This window comes from Halichoerus grypus, chromosome 6, assembly GCF_964656455.1.
Source record: "Halichoerus grypus chromosome 6, mHalGry1.hap1.1, whole genome shotgun sequence".
NCBI classification, from domain to species: domain Eukaryota; kingdom Metazoa; phylum Chordata; class Mammalia; order Carnivora; family Phocidae; genus Halichoerus; species Halichoerus grypus.
The window spans coordinates 109,627,987-109,650,328 of NC_135717.1; the positions used below are offsets into that span (position 1 = coordinate 109,627,987).

The 22,342-nt window shown below is 38.2% G+C and overlaps 1 protein-coding gene across 1 annotated transcript; it reads left to right on the top strand.

The window, feature by feature from the left end:
- Nucleotides 1–12,764: 12,764 nt before the first annotated feature.
- LOC118518658 (protein FAM156A/FAM156B-like) lies at nucleotides 12,765–13,436 on the top strand. Its single transcript, XM_036065599.2, has one exon. The coding sequence runs from the start codon at nucleotides 12,765–12,767 to the stop codon at nucleotides 13,434–13,436; it is 672 nt and encodes a 223-aa protein (XP_035921492.2).
- The last annotated feature ends 8,906 nt before the right edge of the window (nucleotides 13,437–22,342 follow it).

The window sequence follows — 22,342 nt, forward strand, 5'->3', positions numbered from 1 at the left end:
ATAATCAAGAAGGGCAGGAACTTGTATATTTTGTCTTCATCACTGCATGTCCAGCCCCTAGACTAGTCAGACACATAGTTGGTAGTCAGTAAATATTCTGAGAATGAATACATTCACTTATGTCCCAGTTCTTGAGTGAGATATGTTTGCATACCAGGATTTACAGCCTGTTAAACATACTGTGTGCAGAGGATGGCCAATCAATGCTGAAATGTGCAATACCACTTCCAACTGAACTTTACAACTCTGCAAAGTATGGTAGCCCTTTTAGAAGAACTAGGAACCCAGTTTCAGTGCCCTTGCACTCCCATTTATTGGTGCTTCTTTGAGAAAAAAAACCTTCCTGTAGCAGGCTTCCATGGAGAGAGTACTACAGAAGCTACTCCTTCTACTTTACCCCCAAATCATACCTTTTTCCTATAGCATTTCCTACTAATCTGGAATAGTGGCCAATGGAGAAGATAAAGATCCTTGTCACTAGAGTGACCCAGATTCTTACCTGTTCAGTGTCTTGTCAGTACATTAACAGTTCACTACTTTAGACATGCAGTTCACTAGGGGCACTTGTAAAATGACACAAGCACTTTAACAATAGTTTTAACAATTTAAGAATAAAGTGTTGAAATTTTCTAATGATTTACCTTTTAAAAATTAAAATAATCCCTAGGTCATTTATATAATAATACTCACTTTCATTCTGATATGCTTCCTAGGGGCGCCTGGGTGGCTCAGTTGTTAAGCGTCTGCCTTCGGCTCAGGTCATGATCCCAGGGTCCTGGGATTGAGCCCCGCATTGGGTTCCCTGCTCAGCAGGAAGCCTGCTTCTCCCTCTCCCACTCCCCCTGCTTGTGTTCCCTCGCTTGCTGTGTCTCTCTCTGTCAAATAAATAAATAAATAAACATCTGATATGCTTCCTAGAATGGCAGAGACTGAAAAATTACTGAAACTGTGCATGGGATCCTGTGTACAGGTGAACAGTAATCTACTCTCTGTTGAGGTGGATGACGAGATTGAGAGCCTGTCTTAGATCAAGAGACTGACCGTGGGATCCCAGAGACTCCAGGCGGTTCTGATTAGCCCTGAGTTTCTAACAAGAAGGCAAACACAATAATAAAACCTGTGTATTAAACTTTTCTATATAGTTGTTTGATAATGGGAACTAATACCTCAAGTAAGACTGCAATGTGAGGAAAACGGTATAACTGAGGGAGAAATAAGCTACAAATCTTCCCTGACAGAACTCAGAATGAAGGATAACAATAATTAACTGCAACTGTAAAAACAATCACATTTTTTTTTTTAAGATTTTATTTATTTATTTGACAGAGAGAAACACAGCGAGAGAGGGAACTCAAGCAGGGGGCAGTGGGAGAGGGAGAAGCAGGCTTCCCGCCAAGCAGGGAGCCTGATGCGGGGCTTGATCCCGGGACCCCAGGATCGTGACCTGAGCCAAAGGCAGACACTTAACCAACTGAGCCACCCAGGCACCCCAAAACAATCACATTTTAAAAGATTGATTTTTTTGTTTTTTGTTTAGTTGGTTGGTGCTTTGTTTTTGTAAAGCGGAGATACCTTTCCTGATTTTGTTCATTATAAAAGTTATATGTTACCATGCTATTAGTTTCTAGGTACCAAAATAAAATACCACAGACTGGGTAGCTTTAACAAAAGAAATTTATTTTCTCACAATTCTGGAAGCTACAGTGTGAAATCAAGGTGTCAGCAGGGTTGGTTTCTTCTGAGGCCTCTCTCATTGGCTTGTAGATGGCCACCACCTCTCTGTGTGTGTCTGTGTCCTAATCTCTTCTTATAAGGACACCAGTCATATTAGGTTAGGGCCTCCCTTATTGACCTAATTTTATCTTAATTACCTCTTTGAAGGTCCTATATCCAAACAGAGTCACATACTGAGATACTGGGTGATTAGGACTTCAACATGAATTTGCAGGGGGCACTGGCACAATTAAGCTCATAACACCAGCATAAAGAGGTCAGCAAAGATTTTTTAAATTAACTTTTCCAGTGTATTATTGTAACATTACTAGTACAGGTTCCCAGTCGTCATCTGAAAGCCTTAAGGCTGGATATTTTTCATTAGTAAGACATTTTGGGATTTTCAAAATGCATTATGGTACAAATACTACATAATTACATAACCCTCCAAGTGGGTTCTCAAATAGTGCCCCGTAATCAAATGCATTAATATTTCTGCAAAATATATAAATATTCACACCATGTGAGAAAATAAAGTCCATAAATCATCTTACCTCAGTGCTACTCGGGTTTTACTGCTGAATGATTACAGATCAGGTAAAATATGAAAATGTTTTCAGTTTTCAGTGCTTTTTGGATTACAGGAATACAGAAAAAGGACTTGAGGACAAAATAAAATTGAAAAGATTAAGATTAAAAATGTCCACACTTTTTTTTCTTTTCTTCTTCTTTTTTTTTTGTAAGTATACTCTTTAATCCCTATCCTCTATTCCCCCAACCCCCCCCCCCATTCACCTCCCCTTTGGTAACCATCAGTTTGTTCTCTATAGTTAAGAGTGTGTTTCTTGGTTTATCTCTCACTCTTTTTCTTCTTCTTTTTTTTTTTTTTTTAACATATAATGTATTATTTGTTTCAGAGGTACAGATCTGTGATTCATCAGGTTACACAATTCACAGCACTCACCATAGCATATATCCTCCCCAATGTCCATCACCCAGCCACCCCATCCCTCCCACCCCCCACCACTCCAGCAACCCTCAGTTTGTTTCCTGAGATTAAGAATTCCTCGCATCAGTGAGGTCATATGATACATGTTTTTCTCTGATTGACTTATTTCACTTAGCATAATGCCCTGCTCATTTGTTTTGTTTCTTAAATTCCACATATGAGTGAGATCATATGGTTTTTGTCTTTCTCTGGTCGACTTATTTCACTTAGCATAATACACTGTAGCTCCATTCATGTCATTGCAAATGGCAAGATTTCATTCTTTTTTATGGCTGAATGATATTCCATTGTATATATATATACCACCTCTTCTTTATCCATTCATCTATTGATGAACACTTGGGCTGCTTCCATAGTTTGGCTATTGTAAATAATGCTGCAATAAACATAGGGGTGCATGTATCCCTATGAATTAGTGTTTTTGAATTTTGGGGGTAAATACCCAGTAGCATGGTTCATGGATTGTAGGGTAGTTCTTGTTTTACTTTTCTGAGGAAACTCCATACTGTTTTCCAGAGTGGCTGCACCAGTTTGCATTCCCACCAATATGCACAAGGTCCCTTTTTCTCCACATCCTCACCAACACCTGTTGTTTCTTGTGTTTTTTATTTTAACCATTCTTAGAGGTGTGAGGTCATACCTCATTGTAGTTTTTTTTTTTTTTGCATTTTTTAAATTTTATTATGTTATGTTAATCACCATACATTACATCATTAGTTTTTGATGTAGTGTTCCATGATTCATTGTGTATAACACCCAGTGCTCCATTCAATATACGTGCCCTCTTTAATACCCATCACCAGGCTAACACATCCCCCCATCCCCCTCCCCTCTAGAACCCTCAGTCTGTTTCTCAGAGTCCATAGTCTCTCATGGTTCGTTTGCATTTCCTTGGTGATGAGTGATGTTGAACATCTCTTCATGTGTCTGTTAGCCATGTGTATGTCTTTGGGGAAGTATCTGTTCATGTTCATTTTTAAATTGGATTATTTGTTTTTTGGTGTTGAATTTTATCAGTTCTTTATATATTTTGGATACTAACCCTTTATCAGATATGTCACCTGCAAATATCTTCTCCCATTCAGTAGGTTGCCTTTAATTTTGTTGGTCGCTTCCTTTGCTGTGCAGAAGGTTTTTATTTTGGTGTAATCTCAGTAGTTTATTTTTGCTTTTATTCCCTTGCCTCAGGGATCCTATCTAGAAAAATGTTGCTATGGCTGATGTCAGACAGATCACTTCCTGTGCTCTCTTCAAGGATTTTTATTTTTATCTTTTTATTTATTTTAATTTAAATTTTAGGTATTTAACATACCGTGCAATATTGGTTTCCGGAGAAGAATTAAGTGATTCATCACATACATACAACACCCAGTGTTTATAACAAATGACCTCTTTAAAACTCATCACGTATCTAGCCCATCACCCGCCCACCTCCCTCCATCAACCCTCAGTTTGTTCTCTATCATTAAGAGTCTCTTATGGAGGGGCGCCTGGGTGGCTCAGTCATTAAGCGTCTGCCTTCGACTCTGGAAGTGATCCCAGGGCCCTGGGATTGAGCCCCGCATCGGGCTTCCTGCTCCATGGGAAGCCTGCTTCACCCTCTCCCACTCCTCCTGTTTGTGTTCCTGCTCTCGCTGTGTCTCTCTCTGTCAAATAAATAAATACAAAATTTAAAAAAAGTCTCTTATGGGGGTGCCTCGGTGGCTCAGATGGTTGGGCGTCTGCCTTCAGCTCAGGTCATGATCTCAGGGTCCTGGGATCGAGCCCCACATCGAGCCCCACATCTTGGGCTCCCAGCTCGGTGGGGAGTCTGCTTCTCCCTCTCCCTCTGCCCCTCCCCTTGCTTGTGCTTTTTCTGTCTCTCTCTCTCTCTCAAATGAATAAACTCTTTTTAAAAAAGGAATTTTCATGCAATTGTGTCTTTCAGTTCTGCTCAAATCTAATATCTTATATACCATTTCCACTTGATGATAGATTGCTGCCATGCATACCCAACTTTATGACTTACTTGGTGGTCCAGATTGCACTCATTTCATAAAGAGAAGCTCAGTTAATATTGTCACTTGATGTCCCATGGTTAGGCATTCAGTCTCTATCCAGAGCTAAATACCAGAGCAAGAACTATTTCTCAAAAGGAGAATAATTATCTGTAGAAGAGGGCATGGGTTTGCTCCAAGGTCTGCACTGTGATTTCCCTTTTGTGCAAAGAATATCCGTTTACTATATAAGAGAGTGAATATATGTATAGCTATTTGAGTATTAAATATTCTCACAGATAATTTTATTTTCTTTTTAAAAATCTTTTGTTAAAAATGTGTTGCTTGATCTGCTTGTCTTCCTCAATATTCTATTTTGGTTTTTATTATTTTCATTATATATTCATTTTTCCATCACCTTCCTATTGTGCTTTTTTCCTTATATTTTCCTTCTTTTGTTTTCTACAGATACTGCCCTTTGAATTGATCATTTCAAAGTTTTCCTCTTTTTGTTTTCTATTTGAGACACTTTCTTCTTAGATTTTCTATACTTCGTTCTCATATCCACTTTTATCTCTGTATTTTCTTTTAATTCTATTTTATTTCTACTAGTTCTTATTAGTGCCATTTGAAATTTTTAACACATAACCCTGGGACAAGATTTTTATATTTATCCTTTTAGAGCTTATTGGATTCCAGCGGCAAAACTTGCACAGTATATAAGAATATTTAATATAGTATCGTTGGATTAGCATTTGAGAAGATCAAAATTATAAGATTAATATTGCTGGAAATCAGAGGGTCCCGAAATGAAAAATTTTGTGTTCTTTAGAGTCATTTTGCATCACTACTAGCTCTATTGAGTACCCTTACAAATCTGCATCTTTAGATATTAAGGGAGTGTGAGGAAAGCAACTCCATGTTCATATCCTATAGCCAAGTAAGTAAATGGTGTTATATTTATTATAAAAAGGAACATGTTAATAAACTCCACAGTTGTAAAGATTTCATCCTCAATCATAAGTAATTTTATAAGCTTCTAGTACAAATATAAATACTGTAGCTACACTTAGGACCTCTAATCAAGTCAAGTATATTTTAAACATTTTTATATTAATATGTTTGACCCAGAAAAATCTATAACATGTCTGAAAAAATTTTAAGTACCCAAAGTCTTTCTGCCAACAGCATAAACACAGCTGCAATGTCAAATTTCTCAGCAGTGAAAATACTATTTTCTTGAGATACAATCTTGTAGACAGATGTTTAAGGAGAAATTCCAATCTGTTACCATATAATCTTCATAAAAAACTGATTGAACAAGCATCATATCTTGCAGTAATATAAATAAATCTCCAGGAATTCCTACAGGTATTTCTTACAGCAAACACATTACAATTTAAATAATACATTTCATTAGTATATTCTACAAGCAAATGTATCTTATATTAGTAATATAGTTAAATAACATGTTTTACATGTTATATATTGCTTGGCATTTCCCAGATTAAATATATTTTTAAATTTTAATATGGATAAATTTTGGCAATAAGCAAACAAAATTATTTGCTTAACCAATGGTTAAGTCCATTATCTATAGCCAGAATGCCTGGATTCACATCCTGGTTCTGAAACTTACTAGCTGTGTTATTTTAGGCAATTACTTAACCTGTGCCTCAGCTTTCACACCTATGAAATCAGGCTAATAATATATGTACTTATGGCATTATTATGAGGGTCAAACACTATATGCAAAGCCCTTAGAAACAATGCTTAGCACTTACAAGTAATATCAAAGACCTTGCTATTTTTCTAAGGTTGCTCAACAGAATGACTAGAGCCAGACTCATAGTGTCTAATACCAGCTTTCTAGCTTGTTATCTCCATAACAATATTTAACCTTTCAGACCTCAGTTTCCTTACCTATAAAATGAGAATAATAATACTTGCCTCATAGAATTATTGTGGGTTGATATATATAAAGTACTGTGGCGGGTACACAGTAAAGATCTATACAAATGTATGCTTTTACCAGCAGCCCTTGCTTACCCTGAATGCCAGTGAAGCTTGAAAGCCCTAAGAGTTTAGTGGAATTTTTAGGTAGCCCATCCTTCCCTGACCGCTATGAGGTAATTCCTCTTGGATTCCTCCTGCCAAGGTTCTCCATGCTTTTCCAGGCAACTAGAAGTTTAGAGTTAATTATTTATATTTTAGATTAAAACAACAAGGAGAGAGTTACAGAATCAGCTGAAGGTTGTCACATATTTGAGCTGATTCTGGTTCTCTTATGCTGGAACTGTTTTTTATCTAAATATCTTTTGTGTCTAAATATTTATCAAAGTTTCACTTAGCTTCTCTGATCCTCAGTTTTCTCACTTGTAAAATCAAAGGATTGTAATCAGAAATCCCTCATGTCTCTTCTGGGTGTAAAATTCTGAAACTCTTAGTATTCTACCCACATGATAGATGGCATTTGGGTGTGGTATGGTCTGAGAGAGAGAGAGGATCTTAGTTGCTATTTGAAGCAAGTCCATAGCTCAAATACCACTCACTGTTGGTAGCAGCTGCCAAAACTGTGGGTCTCTACAAATCCTGTAATTTCTTGTTATTATGGAGAAAAAACAACCAAAGTAAATTGGAATGTTTATAATGATATGTCTTTCTCTGACTAAACTGCTATATAACTCCTGAACTACTTGGAAATAACAGTATTTTATAGGTTTGAAAGCTTCTAAAATCCTTACAAACCCAAGCATAAATTTTAAGTTTAAATGAGGAAATATATATTTGTAAAAGTTCTTCACACAGTTAGTACATTTTACAAATGCAAGATGTGATCATGTATAAAATCAATCTGGTCTTAACTTATTTTAACCAAAGAACTTTATAACAAGTCATAGCGATGGAAGCCTCTGATTATTTAGCAAGCATATAGAAGTCCTTGATTCTAAACTGACATCAAAGCATTTCTACATGATAAGATGTCCAAGTAAGATTTCATGTATATGAAGTCATACCAGTTGCTAGGAGGATAAGCAGCTTTACTTTGATGGTTTTGAGTTTCCGTATTTACTTTCAGCTCCTCTGCCAGAGGCACATACTTTTTTATTCCCCTCTGCCACCATATAAATTTCTATGATATTTTTAATAGCAAGGCATTTTTTTCCTACTGCTTTTTTATTTTTATCAGATAGTAGAATAACTAATCTGTTGGAAAAATTTGTTCATCCATTATTAGGGCTCTTGGTATATCATGTAATGGCTAATTCTATAGTATACTTTAAAAATATGTTTTTTAAAATATGTCTGTTGATCATATATTCATTTTTTTCACTAATCACCTCAATACATCTCCAGAATTATTATTAATATGCTTTTCATGATCATATATGTAATTATTTTTAAAATTTTATATTTCACTTTAATACAGTAAAATTAATTTTTCTATGAGTTTGACTAACGCATAGAGTCACATAAACACCCCAAAGGTCAAGATGTAGAACAGTTCCATAACCCAGAAACTTCCCTCTTGCAGCCCCTTTACAGTCAACCCTCCAGTCTCTAACGTCTGGCAACTACTGATCTGGTCTCTACCCATAGAGTTACCTTTTCCAAAATGTCATATAAATAGAATCATATGGATGGATAGAAGTAGCCTTTTGTGTCTGGCTTCTTTCACTTAGAATAATGTGTTTGAGGGGCACCTGGGTGACTCAGTTGGTTAAGTTTCTGCCTTTGGCTCAGGTCATGATCTCAGGGTCCTGGGAGTGAGTCCTGCATCGGGCTCCCTGCTCAGCAGAGAGCCTACTTCTACTTCTGCCCTTTTCCTGCTCATGCACATGTGTGCTCTCTCAAGCACTCTCTCTCTCTCTCTGAAATAAATGAATGAAAAATCTTTTTTTAAAAAAGAATAATGTATTTGAGATTCATCAATTGCTGTTGCTTGTGTCAATAGTTTGTTTCTTTTTGCTGCTGAGTAGAATTTCGTATATATCATGGATGTATCCTATCCCAATTTGATTGTCCATTCCCCAGTATAAGCATTTAAGAGTTGTTTCCAAGTTTTGATGATTATGGATAAAGCTGCTGTCAACAAATGCATGCAGGGTTTTGTGAATGTAAGTGTTAATTTATCTTGTGTAAATACTTAGGACTGGGATTGATGGGTTGATAGTATTTTATGTTTAAATTTGTAAGAAACTGCCAAACTTCTTTCCAAAGTCACTGTACCATGTTGCATTTTTACCAGCTGTGTATGAGAATTCTAGGTGCTCCAAATACTCATCAACACTTGGTATTGTCAGTCTTTTTTTATTGTAACTATTCTTGTGAGTATATAGCAACATCTCTTTGTGTTTCAATTTGTGTTTCCTTTATGACAATTTTTTCATGAGTTTATTATCCATTTGTATGTCTTCTTTTTTTAATTTCAAAAAGGCATTTTAAATTACAGTATAATTAATATATAACATATTAATTTTAGATTTACAACATAATGATTTGGTATTTGTATACACTGCAAATTAATCACCACAATAAGTATAGTTACCATCCATTATCATACAAAATTGCACATTGTTTTTTGATGAGAACTTTTAAGATTTACTCTCTTACAACTTTGACATATGCAATACAATATTATTGACAATAGTCACCAGGCTGTACCTTACATCCCCATCTTACTTATTTTATAACTGGAAGTTTGTACCTCTACCATATATCTTCTTTGGTGAAGTCTGTTCAAAACTTTTGCTCATTTAAAAAAATTGGGGGGAAGCCTGGGTGGCTCAGTTGGTTAAGTGGCCAGGTCTTGATTTCAGCTCAGGATGATCTCAGGATCCTCGGATTGAGCCCTGCATTGGGCTCTGTTCTTGGCGGGGAGTTTGCTTAAGGATTCTCTCTTCCTCTCCCTCTGCCCCTCCCTCTGCTTGCACTCTCTCCCTCTCTCTCTAAAATAAATAGGTAAATCTTTAAAGAAAATAAATATCAAATAAATTTGGTTGTTTTCTTATTACTAAGATTTTTTAAATTATAGTAAACATACATAACATAATATTTAAATTTTAACCATTCGTAAGTATCTAATTCATTGATATTAAATACATGTACAATGTTGTGTAACAATCATTACTATCTATACCCAAAACTCATCATTCCCAAGAAAAACTCTGTACCTATTAGACACTAACACTCTTCCCCCTTCTTCCCCTAGTTCCTAGTAACTTCTCTACTTTCTATCTCTATTAATTTTTCTATTCTAGGTGCCTCCTATAAGTAGAATCTTACAACATTTGTCTTTTTGTGTCTGGCTTATTTCCCTAAGCATAATTTATTTGTTTATAAATATAAATAATTATAAACATAATTTGTAATGTTTGCAAGTCCATTCATGTTGTACCATATATCAGAATTTCATTCCTTTTTATGGCTGAATAATATTCCATTGTATCTAATTACTGAGCTCTATCTGTGTTCTGTTTATAAGTTTATTTGTATCAGATATATAATTTACAAATATTTTCTCCTGATTTGTTGTTTCTCTTTTCATTTTCTTTGAGGTTTTTCAAAGAGGAAAAAAAGTTAATTTTTATGAAGTCCAATGTATCAATTATTTTAAGAACTATGATTTTGATGTCATATCTAAGAACTCATTTCCTAACCTGGTGTCACAAAGATTTCCTTCTGTGCATTCTTCTAATATTTTGAAGTTTTATATTTCGGTCTGTGATCCATTTTGAGCAAATTGTTATATAAAGTGTCAGGTATAAATCAAGTTTATGTTTTGCATGATCCAGTTGTTCCAGCACAATTTTTTGAAAAGACCAACCTTTCTCCATTGAATTACCTTTGCGTCATTGTCAAAAATTAATTGACCATATTTTTGAGGGTTTAATTCTGGACTGTATTATGTCTGTTGATCTATGTGTCCATCCTTTTGCCAAAACCACATTGTCATGATTATTGTAGATTTATACGAAGACTTGAAGTCAGATAGCGTGAGTCCTCCAACTTTTTTTTCTTGTTTTGGCGACCCTAGTTCCTCTGTCTTTACATATAAATTCTAGAAACAGTTTGTTGATATCTACAAGAATTTTTTTTTTTTTTTTTAGAGAGAGCACATGCCCATGTGAGCAGGTGGGGGGCGGGGTAGAGGGAGAGGGAGAGAGAATCTTTTTTTTTTTTTTAAGATTTTATTTATTTATTTGACAGAGAGAGAAACAGTGAGAGAGGGAACACAAGCAGGAGGAGTGGGAGAGGGAGAAGCAGGCCTCCCATTGAGCAGGGAGCCCAATGTGGGGCTCGATCCCAGGACTCTGGGATCATGACCTGAGCTGAAGGCGGACGCTTAACGGCTGAGCCACCCAGGCGCCCCAGGGAGAGAGAATCTTAAGCAGGCTCCAGGCCCAATGAGGAACCCCACTTGGGGCTTGGTCTTACAACCCTGAGATCATGACCTGAGCTGAAATCAAGAGTCGGATGCTTAACTGACTGAGCCACCCAGCTGCTCCAATATCTACAAGAAATTCTGCTGGGATTTTGATTGGGATTGAGATGAATTTATAGATCAACTTGGTGAGGATTGACATCTTAACATTTGTGATTATTTTTAGATGCAACTATCTGATTCTAAATTACTGCAACAAATCTTTCACTTCTAAATATAATATAATATTGTCTTATTTTGGCTAATCTAATACAGATATTTAAAATGAAGTTTTTTCTGTATCAGTTGAATTGTTTCCAGGTGATTTTATGTTGTAATAGATTATTCTCCACTATGAAGTTTTAGTAACCCAAAGCTATGGTCATTTTTATTTATTATTTTAAATATATTATTATTATTAAAAGGCTGATAATTTTTCTTTGATTTTGGAACTATTTAGATCTTTATATGAGCTAAGTCTTTGTTTATTGATTGATTGTAGTAAAATATACATAACATAAAATTTACCATTTTAATCATTTTAAGTGTATAGTTTAGTGGCATTAATTACATTCACATTTTTGAGCAATCATTACCACCATTCATCTCCAGAACTTTTTTCATCTTCTCAATTGGAAGTTATTATTTAAATTATTATTTAATGACTCCCCATGCCCCCTGTCGCCTAGCCTCTAGCAACTACCACTCCACTTTTTCTCTCTATGAATTTGACTACTCTAGGTTCATTCTATAAGTGGAATCATACAGTATTCAACCTTTTGTGACTGGCTTATTTCACTTACCATAATGTCTTCAAGATTCATCCATATTGTAGCATGTGTCAGAATTTCCTTCCTTTTAAGACTGAATAATATTCCACTGTATGTATATACCATATTTTTTTATCCATTCATCCACTGATGGACACTTGGATTGCCTCCACCTTTTGGCTATTGTGAATAATGTGGGTATGACTATAGATGTACAAATATCTGTCTGAGTCCCTCCTTTCAATTATTTTGGGTATATCCCAGAAATGCAATTGCTGGATGGTATCCTATGTTTGTTTGTTTTTTTGAAACCACCATACTATTCAGCTCAAGTCTTAAAAGAATGATTTACTTATTTAACAGTGCTTTTTATATGTTATTGCCAGATTTATGGGAAATATTTAAGAAACAAATTGGATTGCAGATATTAATGGACAATAGTGTGGCTGGTAGGGAGAGTCAGGAGGAACCCAGTAAGAGAAAATGTAATTCAACAAATAATTTCTAACATCTCCTTGTACTTACATTAGTGCTAAAACTGCAGTACATCGTATTCACCGCATCACTAATAGCTTTCTAAAATTCTAATGTTGGAGATATATTCAGAATATGAATTTAAATTCTTTAAATTTATTTCTATGCAAAAAGAAAATCTGACATTCCAAATTCCTTCGCTCTGGAAACAGCTTTGCACCAGGTTTTTAAAAAATTAATAATTCTTGGCAAGACGATGGCAGAGCTGGAACTCAGGTCTGGGTTCTTCCGGCCGTGCCCGTCCCTCCGCTACCTTCCAGCTCTTTGAGAACCTTCATCTTCACCGTCCTGTCTAGACCCAAGGGCCAGGAGGAGCTGTCAGCACTGACGACACCTGGATGGATCCAGTCCAGAAATGTAACTCAACATTGATTCCCGAATCTTCCCCGATGAGCTCTGAAGAGACCTCCCGGGAAGTCACAGCAGCCTCATCTCCTTCCTTCTCAGAACTGCTAATGATGGGCCTCGGTGACCTCAAAACCAGTCTGGGCACCAAATACCCTGCCCCTCTGCCAAAGGGGCTGCTCCAGCAGCGGTACAGGGATGAGAAAACCCTCCAAGAGAGGCGGTGGGAAAGGGCAGCGTCCCCTCAGAGGAAGAGAACACTTCTGGGGCACGTGGGACGGCGACACCTCGATCACGTGGCACCTTACCGGGTCGAGAGGAAGGCCAGGATCTCTTCCTCGGGGGATAGAGATCCGAACAGATTCCGTTGTGAATGTCGATACTGCCAGAGCCATAGGCCCAGCGTCTCCGGGATGCCTGCAGAGAGGAAAGGGACCCCGCATCCTTCCTCCCGGGACACGATGGTGCCGGGCCTCAGTGGCTTGACCCTCAGCCTGGGGACCAACCGGCCCGGCCTTCTCCCCGAAGGGGTGCTCCAACAGCAGGAGAGAGAGGAGAAGCTCCAACTGGAGATGCAGCAGGAAAGCAAAAGAATGTTCCAGAGGCTCCTAAAGCAGTGGGTGAAAGAAAACTGCGGCTCTCGTCCTCACGTGACAGAGATCTGAACGGACTCAGACGTGGAGGCTGGTGTGGCCAGATCCTGAGCGTGGATTCCTTTTGGGGACCGAACAGTAAGCAGTCAGAGAAGTCAGAGAAGGAGCAAAAGCAGTCTGAGGACTGGACGCTCGGTCCGTGTGAGCGTGGAGCCAGTCCGGGAAGGGCCTACCCTTTCCTGCCTGGAGTTTCTGAATCACCGTGGGGCTTTCTGTGGTTCACTGCGCACCAGAGGTCCTTAACTTCTATGTTTCGGCTCCCATGATGCATGTTGGCACTTTCCCTCCCCGGATCTCCGTCTCTCCTCCCTGCCTCGTTGTCAGTAAGAAACAGGGTTTCTCTGTAGCATGAATGCCCTGGTGATGGCCATGTGCTTTCGTGCCGTGTCACTGACCGCCTCCCAGAAGCAGCACTAGGTCTGCTGGGATGCCCGTCGGCTCAACTGAGCTCCACTTCAGAGAATCTGACGGAAAGGGACGTGGAACTTGAACGTGGTGGTTCACCATGGTGTTCTCTGTGTAAGCCATTATGAATATGCTGAGCTAAATGTAGGTCAACGTTTCCCAGCTTCGTGACATTGATGGTATTCCCCTTGGCGGAATTTCTGATCGGTTGCCTCCTCATGCATACCAAATAAATCTGCGTATGAAAGGAAAAAATAAAATAAAATAAAATAATAATTCTTTTAATAAGCCATTTTTTGGCTTTATCCAGAATTTATCATAACACTTTTTAAGACATTGGGGAGGGTATGTGCTAGGGTGAGTGCTGTGAATTGTGTAAGACTGATGAATCACAGACCTGTACCTCTGAAACAATACATTATACGTTTAAAAAAAAAAAAAAGATAGTAGGAAGGGAAAAACGAAGGGGGGGAAGTCGGAGGGGGAGACGAACCATGAGAGACTATGACTCTGAGAAACAAACTGAGGGTTCTAGAGGGGAGGGGGGTGGGGGATGGGCTAGTCTGGTGATGGGTATTAGAGAGGGCAGGTATATTGAATGGAGCACTGGGTGTTATACACAAACAATGAATCATGGAACACTACATCAAAAACTAATGATGTAATGTATGGTGATTAACATAACATAATAAAATAAAATTTTTAAAAATTCTATGGGAAGCAAATACAAACACTACAAATAATTCAGTTGTTTATTTAGATGCTAGTGTGTGTCAGTCATTGTGCTAGATGCTAGGAATTTTAAAAACAAGACACTATTCATTCAGAATCTACTACAGATATTAAAAAAAAAAAAGCACCACCAAGTGAATTGAAAAAATAATTATGTCTTAGATGGAACAGTACTTATATTATTACCACATATGGAAGTGGTGCAAAGTATCCAAAAACTTTTGTTTGTGCAGAGACTGCTTTAAGGATGGGGGTAGTATTTGCACACTGAAGAGAGTTTCAAATTTCCTTAATTGGAAACTAGCCTTCAAGTCACCTTGGGCCTCAAACACATAGAGAGGTCAGATCCTTAGAATTGACACTTCTTCCTTTCTCCTTCCCTCTCAGTCACTCAGTAAAAGAACATTTTAAAAACCATATCACTCATCTAGCCAGATCTGTTTGCAGGAGCTCACAACATACATCATGCACTATTCTATTTAGGATACAAGCAAAGGCTAAAGACTGTTGACAGAGGCATAGACAGTGGCCTCATCTGGCTTGACTCCAGTTGAAGTCTTAGCCTGGGGCCACTTTTGAGCCATGAAAGCCAATTAATCCTAAAGTACTTAATCTCCATCATCCTCAGTCACTCACAACTGCAAATCACAATCTCATTCCTTCACCAACATTTATACTCTACCCTATTTTAAAGTACTGCTGTCATGTTACTGCTTTATGCTTTCTCCCCAGTAAATCAGTCTCCCTCTGGTGGTTTCCTGCCTACCTTAACCCTTTTTGCTGTGCCTTTTGGAGTACTCTCCCCAACAAGCAACCAACCAAACAAACCCTTTTCTCAAGGACATTGATTTTCCTTTCCTCTTTGAATTGGCTGCTAGAAAGCTTAGAGCCAATTCTGTGAATGAACTCCATTTCCATTTCCGTGGAAGTGGAGTTCATTTTATCATCTTGTTCTTATTTCTCCTTTGCTTTATCTCTAATACTTTTTATTTTTTTTATTTTATTTTTTTTTTTTAAAGATTTTATTTATTTATTTGACAGAGAGAGACACAGTGAGAGCAGGATCACAAGCAAGGGGAGAGGGAGAGGGAGAAACAGACTTCTCGCAGAGCAGGGAGCCCGATGTGGGGCTCGATCCCAGGACCCTGGGATCATGACCTGAGCCGAAGGCAGACGCTTAACGACTGAGCCACCCAGGCGCCCCTATCTCTAATACTTTTTAAAACTTTGCCATGTTGTTAACATCTTTGTAAAACCTCCTTAAGTACCCTTTATTTATTTATTTATTTATTTATTTATTTATATACATATTTACTTATTTATTTATCTATTTATTTTTAAGTAGGCTCCATGCCCAGCGCAGAGCCCAGTGCAGGGCTTGAACTCACAACCCTGAGATCAAGACCTGAGCTGAGATCAAGAGTTGGATGCTTAACTGACTAAACCATCCAGGTGCCCCCTCCTTAAGTACCCTTTAGAATAACATGAGATTATAATAAATAAATACTCTCATGAGATTATAAGAAATAAATAATACTCTAGTGTTCACTTATTACTATCCAAAATCTATTTCCTCTCCTTTACTAGCAGAATACCAGATTTACTAGGAATATCAGTATGTCTCAGATCAAACAATTTTGATTTTTTAGGCTCCTTTAAAGCCAGGAATGGTCAGTTGATATGGTTTTATCTAGTGAGGTGCAAATGGAAGTCTACTTCAGAGTTTCCAGAACAGCTATTGTTTTACTATTGAAAGGGGAAACTCGGAGCTGGCACACACTTTGCCCTTCTCCTTCTCTTCTTCCGGTCTATAACTAGAACATGATGCCTTGCATTACAGAAGCCATCTTGGTACCATGAGATCAAAAGCCACATGCTAAGAATGGTGTCACAGGAAGCAAGCAGGATCCTTCCCTGATGGTCTCATGAAGCCACAATACCAACCCTGAAATGCTTATTCTTAGACTTTTTATTTCATAACATCAATAAATTCCCTATTTAGTTAATCTAGGTTGAGATCCTGTTACATACCATCAAATGCAAACTTAACTCTTACAAAGTCTATATTTTAGATGCTCCCCCCGCCCCCAAATATGCCTCCCCTGGCCCTTGCCTTCAGTAGCTGCCTTCTTATCACACTATTTTGACTATAACCCCAGATTGTTCATCCTCTCACACCAAAGGAAGCAAAGGCCTGAGAGGAGGTATCGTCATTCTCCTTTTTTAAAAAAAACTCTCTTTTAACCATTATTTTTCCACTCTTGAACTTCTTTAAGGTTTGCACCACTGATTCCACCTTTCAGTTCTCACTGTTATCATTATCTGATCTCCTAAAACAAGTCTCCTCAATCTTACTGTCTACCCAGAACTCTATAAACATTCTAGACAATCTCAATATTGATATTCAACATCCTAATCTTGAAGTTTCTTGATTTCCTCAACCACTCCAACAGCCCATACCCAAAACCTCATTCAGGAACATGTTATCTCTTTGAGCTCCTCTCTGTGTTGTTTTTTTTTTTATAAAGATATCTCTTAGAATTCAGTGTATACATAATTTTTAAAGAAGACTGTCTCTTAATTAGCAAATTAATCCATTTACAATGCTCTTGGCTATGATAAGTTTGGACAAATATTACCATCTTATTTTGTAGTTACCATGTACCATGTTTTCCTGTTGTTTCATTTTATACCCATTTTGGTTTTTGCTAGGGTAATCAGGTTTTACTAATTTCATTTTTATTTTAACTGTTTAGGAGTTATGTATTCTATTTCTATTTTAGTAATAATAAGGTTTGTTTTACAGTTTTAGTGAGGTAAAATTTATATGCCATACAATGTACCCATTGAAAGTGGATGATTTTTCAATAATATTTAGTAAATTTTTACTGTTATGCAACCATCACTACAATTCAGTTTTAGAACTCTCTCATCATGCTCTAAAATTTCATTATGTCATTTAGAGTCCATCCCCTCCCCTTCTCAGCTTCAGGCACACATTGATTTTCTTTCTATCTCTATAGTTTTGCCTTTTCTGAAAATGTCATATAAATGCAATCATACGATATGCAGACTTTTATGTCTGGCTTCTTAGCATAATAATTTGAGGTTTATCTATATTGTTGCCTGTATCAGCTTATTCATTCCTGTTTATTGCTGGGTAGTATTCATTGCACGGATATGCCATTTTTTGTTTATCCATTCATTAATGAGTTGATGGACATTTAGATTGTTTCTAATTGTTGGTTTTTGTGAATACTGTTGCTGTGAATGTTCATATACAGGTCTTGTATAGACATATGTTTTCAGTTCTCTTGGGTAAATATCTAGAAGTGGAATGGCTAAGTCATATGAGAAGTATGTGCTGTTGCTACCCACTGCTTGACATAAGCCAGAAAAGGTGCGGAGAGCTAAACTCTCTGGCTATAATGTGCTCCAACCAATAATCCTGACAGTTCCACTGGGCTCTTTCTCATCCCATCTCATACAATCCTTCTGAACCTTCAGCACCCCTAAAGCAACTCCCATATTTTTAACAGTCAGTCCTCTTCTTTTTTCACTCTTGGGTCTGGGTTCTCCCTCAAACTGACCTCACCTGCTTTTTACTTTCAGGAATATCTCATAATTTCAGGCCCACAAACAGCACCTTGACTTGTTTTTCAACACTGCTGTGAATTTATTTATAGTGTAACTGGTCCTGAGATTAGAAGTTCTGACAATAAGACAGTAGACAACAATTAGATCCCAGAGTAATATGATAAACCCACATACAGGTTTCCAAAGCAAATGTTTGAGAATCACTTAGAAAACCTACCTACGATATATATATAAACAGGTTAAGGAACTGGAGGAGGAAGAAAATTTGTGGAGAGATTTCTTTGGTGAGAGCTACTGCCATAATGATAATTCCACTCCTGTCCTACAAGGCTCCCCCTCCTCCCTCCCCTCAAGCCTAGCCAGAGCAGACTTCAGGGGATCACTGGAGGACTTGATATGTGTTCCCTGGAGCTTGGGAAGCATGTTGTTCTGATGTCCGACAGAAACTTGAGGCATCAAGAGATAAGAACCAACGGCAATTGGCGGGAAAAGTCAGGGCAGAGTTACCGACTGATGCTTCACTTTGAGCAGTAACTACATTCCCCTCTGACACAAGCCAAAGGCGACCATCAGGGATGAGGTGTAGAGCTTTGGGGAGGAAAATTGGCCAAGGGTTATTTAAAAGTGTTCCAGCACTTCTGCAAAAGGAAAAGGGCTGTGTGAGTGGACTGAGACTCTAGAAGGGAAGCAGCAGGGGCCACTGAGGAAAATGAAGTCATCACAGCACATGCAGTTGGATAAACACAACAAAAGAACCTTAAAAACACACGTAAGAGAGTCTGCTTTAAACACCTGCAAGGCCGAAAGCATGTGACATCACCTAAAACAGTATCAGTCAGATGAGAGCTTTCTGTGTTCCTTTTCCTGTCTTCTGCCTTTATGCCCCAACCTGCCAGAGGCTGCAAGCTGTGAGTAGCACACTGAGGGAGGAGAAACAGAGAGAAAAGAAACTGATGACATCTCTTCCAGGTATCAGGAAGCCTGCCTAAAGCTGGCCCTACCTGTAGGAGAAGGGAGGATTTCATTCTAAATCAGTTTTAGGATTATGATTCTTATAAAGAATTGGTCATGCTGATTTCCATATTCAGACTGTGTTTTGTGACTTAAAGGGAACATAAGAGTCTATTTCCTAAGAGACACCAAAAGAGTAATGGGGGCCTGCTGGAGGTCTCAAGGGGGCAGCAGAATCTCTTCCCTCACTTAATAAGTTTAAAGGGACAGGGGTGCCTGGGTGGCTCAGTTGTTAAGCGTCTGCCTTCGGTTCAGGTCATGATCCCAGGGTCCTGGGATCAAGTCCTGCATTGGGCTCCCTGCTCCGTGAGAAGCCTGCTTCTCCCTCTCCCACTCTCCCTGCTTGTGTTCCCCTTCTCTCTGTGTCTCTCTCTGTCAAATAAATAAATAAAATCTTAAAAAAAAAAAACAAACCCTTGCAACCCACAGGTGCGGAGGAAAAAAAAATCCAATACATTCGAAAAAAAAACTTTAAAGGGATAGTAGTCAACCACCTAAAGTTAGTTCATCCATTGCAAACCTCAGGTTGGGCTTGTAAAATGATATGATTATAATTTTTATATCTGTTCTGTTATTTCTAGGGATTTAAAGTGGAGGGAGGGGCCGAAGCATTTTCATAATCCAATCGTTTCACCTCTGAAATCTTTTATTTTGGTTTCTGAAAATAACTGCATATTTTTCTCGTACTCTTACTGTTTCTTTGTATATAATTCTAGCCACCAGTCCATTAAATTTTCTGTGTTTCCCCAGGTTGGACTCAACTCCCTTTCCTTTCCAGCCAAGGCATTCCAGTGCATTATTTCGATTTGCTATTCTGTTTCCAAGACGCAACTTGCTGTTGTACCTCATCCTTGCACTGACCCTGCTAATCTGCCTTTTCTAATTCTAGACACAGGCTGCTGAGCAATACTGAAGAAATCACTTAACCCCACAGCCTGCAAATTCCTACTCTCCAAACTCAGTTGGACTCCTAGTACTTCTTTGCAAAACATTTATATATTTTCTTGGGTCAGCTTCCCTTTTTCACCCACTTTTATCATTTTTTTTTTTTGCCATTCATTTGCTTGAATAAATTCATATTTCATAGAAAATACTGAAAAAGTTTTGTGAACAAATTCTCACCTTCTCAACTCCACCTAAAAATTTATATTTCCATCTCCTTCCCTTGTCCCTCTAGTCTCAGGTATAGATTATCTTCCCACTGGCTGAATCTATTTTGTTTACCTGTGTCCTGGGTCACTGCATATCAGTAACCAGGGGATCTTGTTAAAATGAAGATTCTGATTCAACAGTTCTGGGTGGGGCCTGAGGCTGTGTATTTCCAACAACCTTCCAGGTCATGCTGATGGTGCTGGTCCACAGACCACGCTTTGAGTAGCAATGCTGTTGTTTGATATCCTCTCATCTCCTTTTGCTCTACCAATTATTCTTCTTGCTTTATTTTCACACTCTCCCTACTGACTTTTCAGCATATAAAATGCTTGAATTTCTCTGATCTTAAAAAAAGTAACTTTCCAAAATCTTTCCTTCTTAAGGCATCACTCTATCTCCTACCTAACGTTCTGTATGTTATCTATTGCCACATGGCAAATTATCCTAAAGCCTCGCAGCTGAAAATAACAATTTCTGGGGGCTCAAAAACCCAGGCATGGTGTAACTAGGTCCTCTGGCTGCAATCAAGATATCATCTGGGGTTACAGTCACTTCAAAGCTTGTCTAGGGAAGGATCCATTTCTAAACTCATTTATCTGCTAATGGTGGGATTAGTTCCTTGCACATTGTTGGACTGAGGGCCTCAGTTCCTTATTGGCTACTGACTAGAAGCCTCCATCAGTGCTTTGTCATGTGGGCCTCTCAACAGAGCATCTCACAACATGGTAGCTGGCTTCCATCAGAGTTTGTAGAGAGTGCAAGAAAGGGCGAGCAAGACAGAATCTTGTCTTTTTATAACCCAATCTGGGAAGTGGCACCCTATCACTTTTGCTGTATTCTATTCATTAGAAGCAAGTCACTAAGTCCAGCCTACACTCAAGGGGAGGGGACTGTACAAAGGCATGAATACCAAGTGGTCATTTTAGAAGCTGTCTACCATACCTTCACAGCTAAGCCTCTTGAAAAAGGCTACACTTGACTTCCCCATTCTGTCAACTTTCACTCACTTTTTGAACCTTTAGCTTTTTGGTTCTCACTTTCACTGCTTACTAAAGATGCCCTAATTGTCAAATCCAGAAATCACTTCTCACTACTCACCTTTCCTGACCTTTTACTTAGCTTTCATAATACCACTCTCTCTTGATTTTATCCCTATTCCTTGAACCAAAGCCTTCTCAATACCCTTTCCAGCTCCTCTTCACCTATGCATATTTTGAATGTAGATGTTTCATAAGTTCCTGTACCTTGTCTTCTTGCTCTGCATACAGTACTCTCATCTTCACCTACAGCTCTGTTAACCTTAAAAATAAAACTGTCCATTATTTTACCAGCAAAAATGGGTTTAGTTGAGAAATTACAACTTAGGACGAGCAATCCATGGCAAAAACCATAGGCAAGTCAGGAGAACAAGGAAAAGAATGCTCTTTTATAGAGGAAAGGGAGGAGTTGGGAGGGCTGTTATAAACTAAAAGCCCATTGGAGTAAACTGGAAGTTCGAAGTATAGTGGCTTTTCCTTGGCTGAGTTGTGACTGTCTCTCATTGTCTGGGCTGTTCCATGCATGGGCTTCCGCTGGGGTAGTAAGGTAGTAGCTAAAGTAGTATCCACTTGCAAGGTGTAGCTCTTCCTGTTGGGGTCTGCAATCGATGATATAAGTACAGTAATTTAAAAAATTAAAACTTGTATGTTGATACTCTGCATATATTTTCCATAGGGGAACCAGCTTATTTGCAAATCAGTAATCCAGTATTTAAATCTGAACAAATTATAATTGGCTCTCTTATTCACTCTGATTTCTTGCACTTTATCTCCACTCCTTTCTTATCCTACTTTTTTCTTACTGCAATCTCAAACACAGAATGGTAGGTGTAGTGCAATGTATATAACCATAAAAGCGAAGTCTAGAAAAATCTTAATGTTTTTCATTTTCCATGTCATAATTTTTAATGGAGAGATCACATGAAATCAGCCTATCCACTGGCATACTTTATCCCTCCCAGCCCCTTATAAGGTAACTTAAGT

What these genes read in the sequence shown, in the direction of transcription:
- LOC118518658 (XM_036065599.2), top strand. Translation starts at nt 12,765, where the DNA reads ATGGATCCAGTCCAGAAATGTAACTCAACATTGATTCCCGAATCTTCC.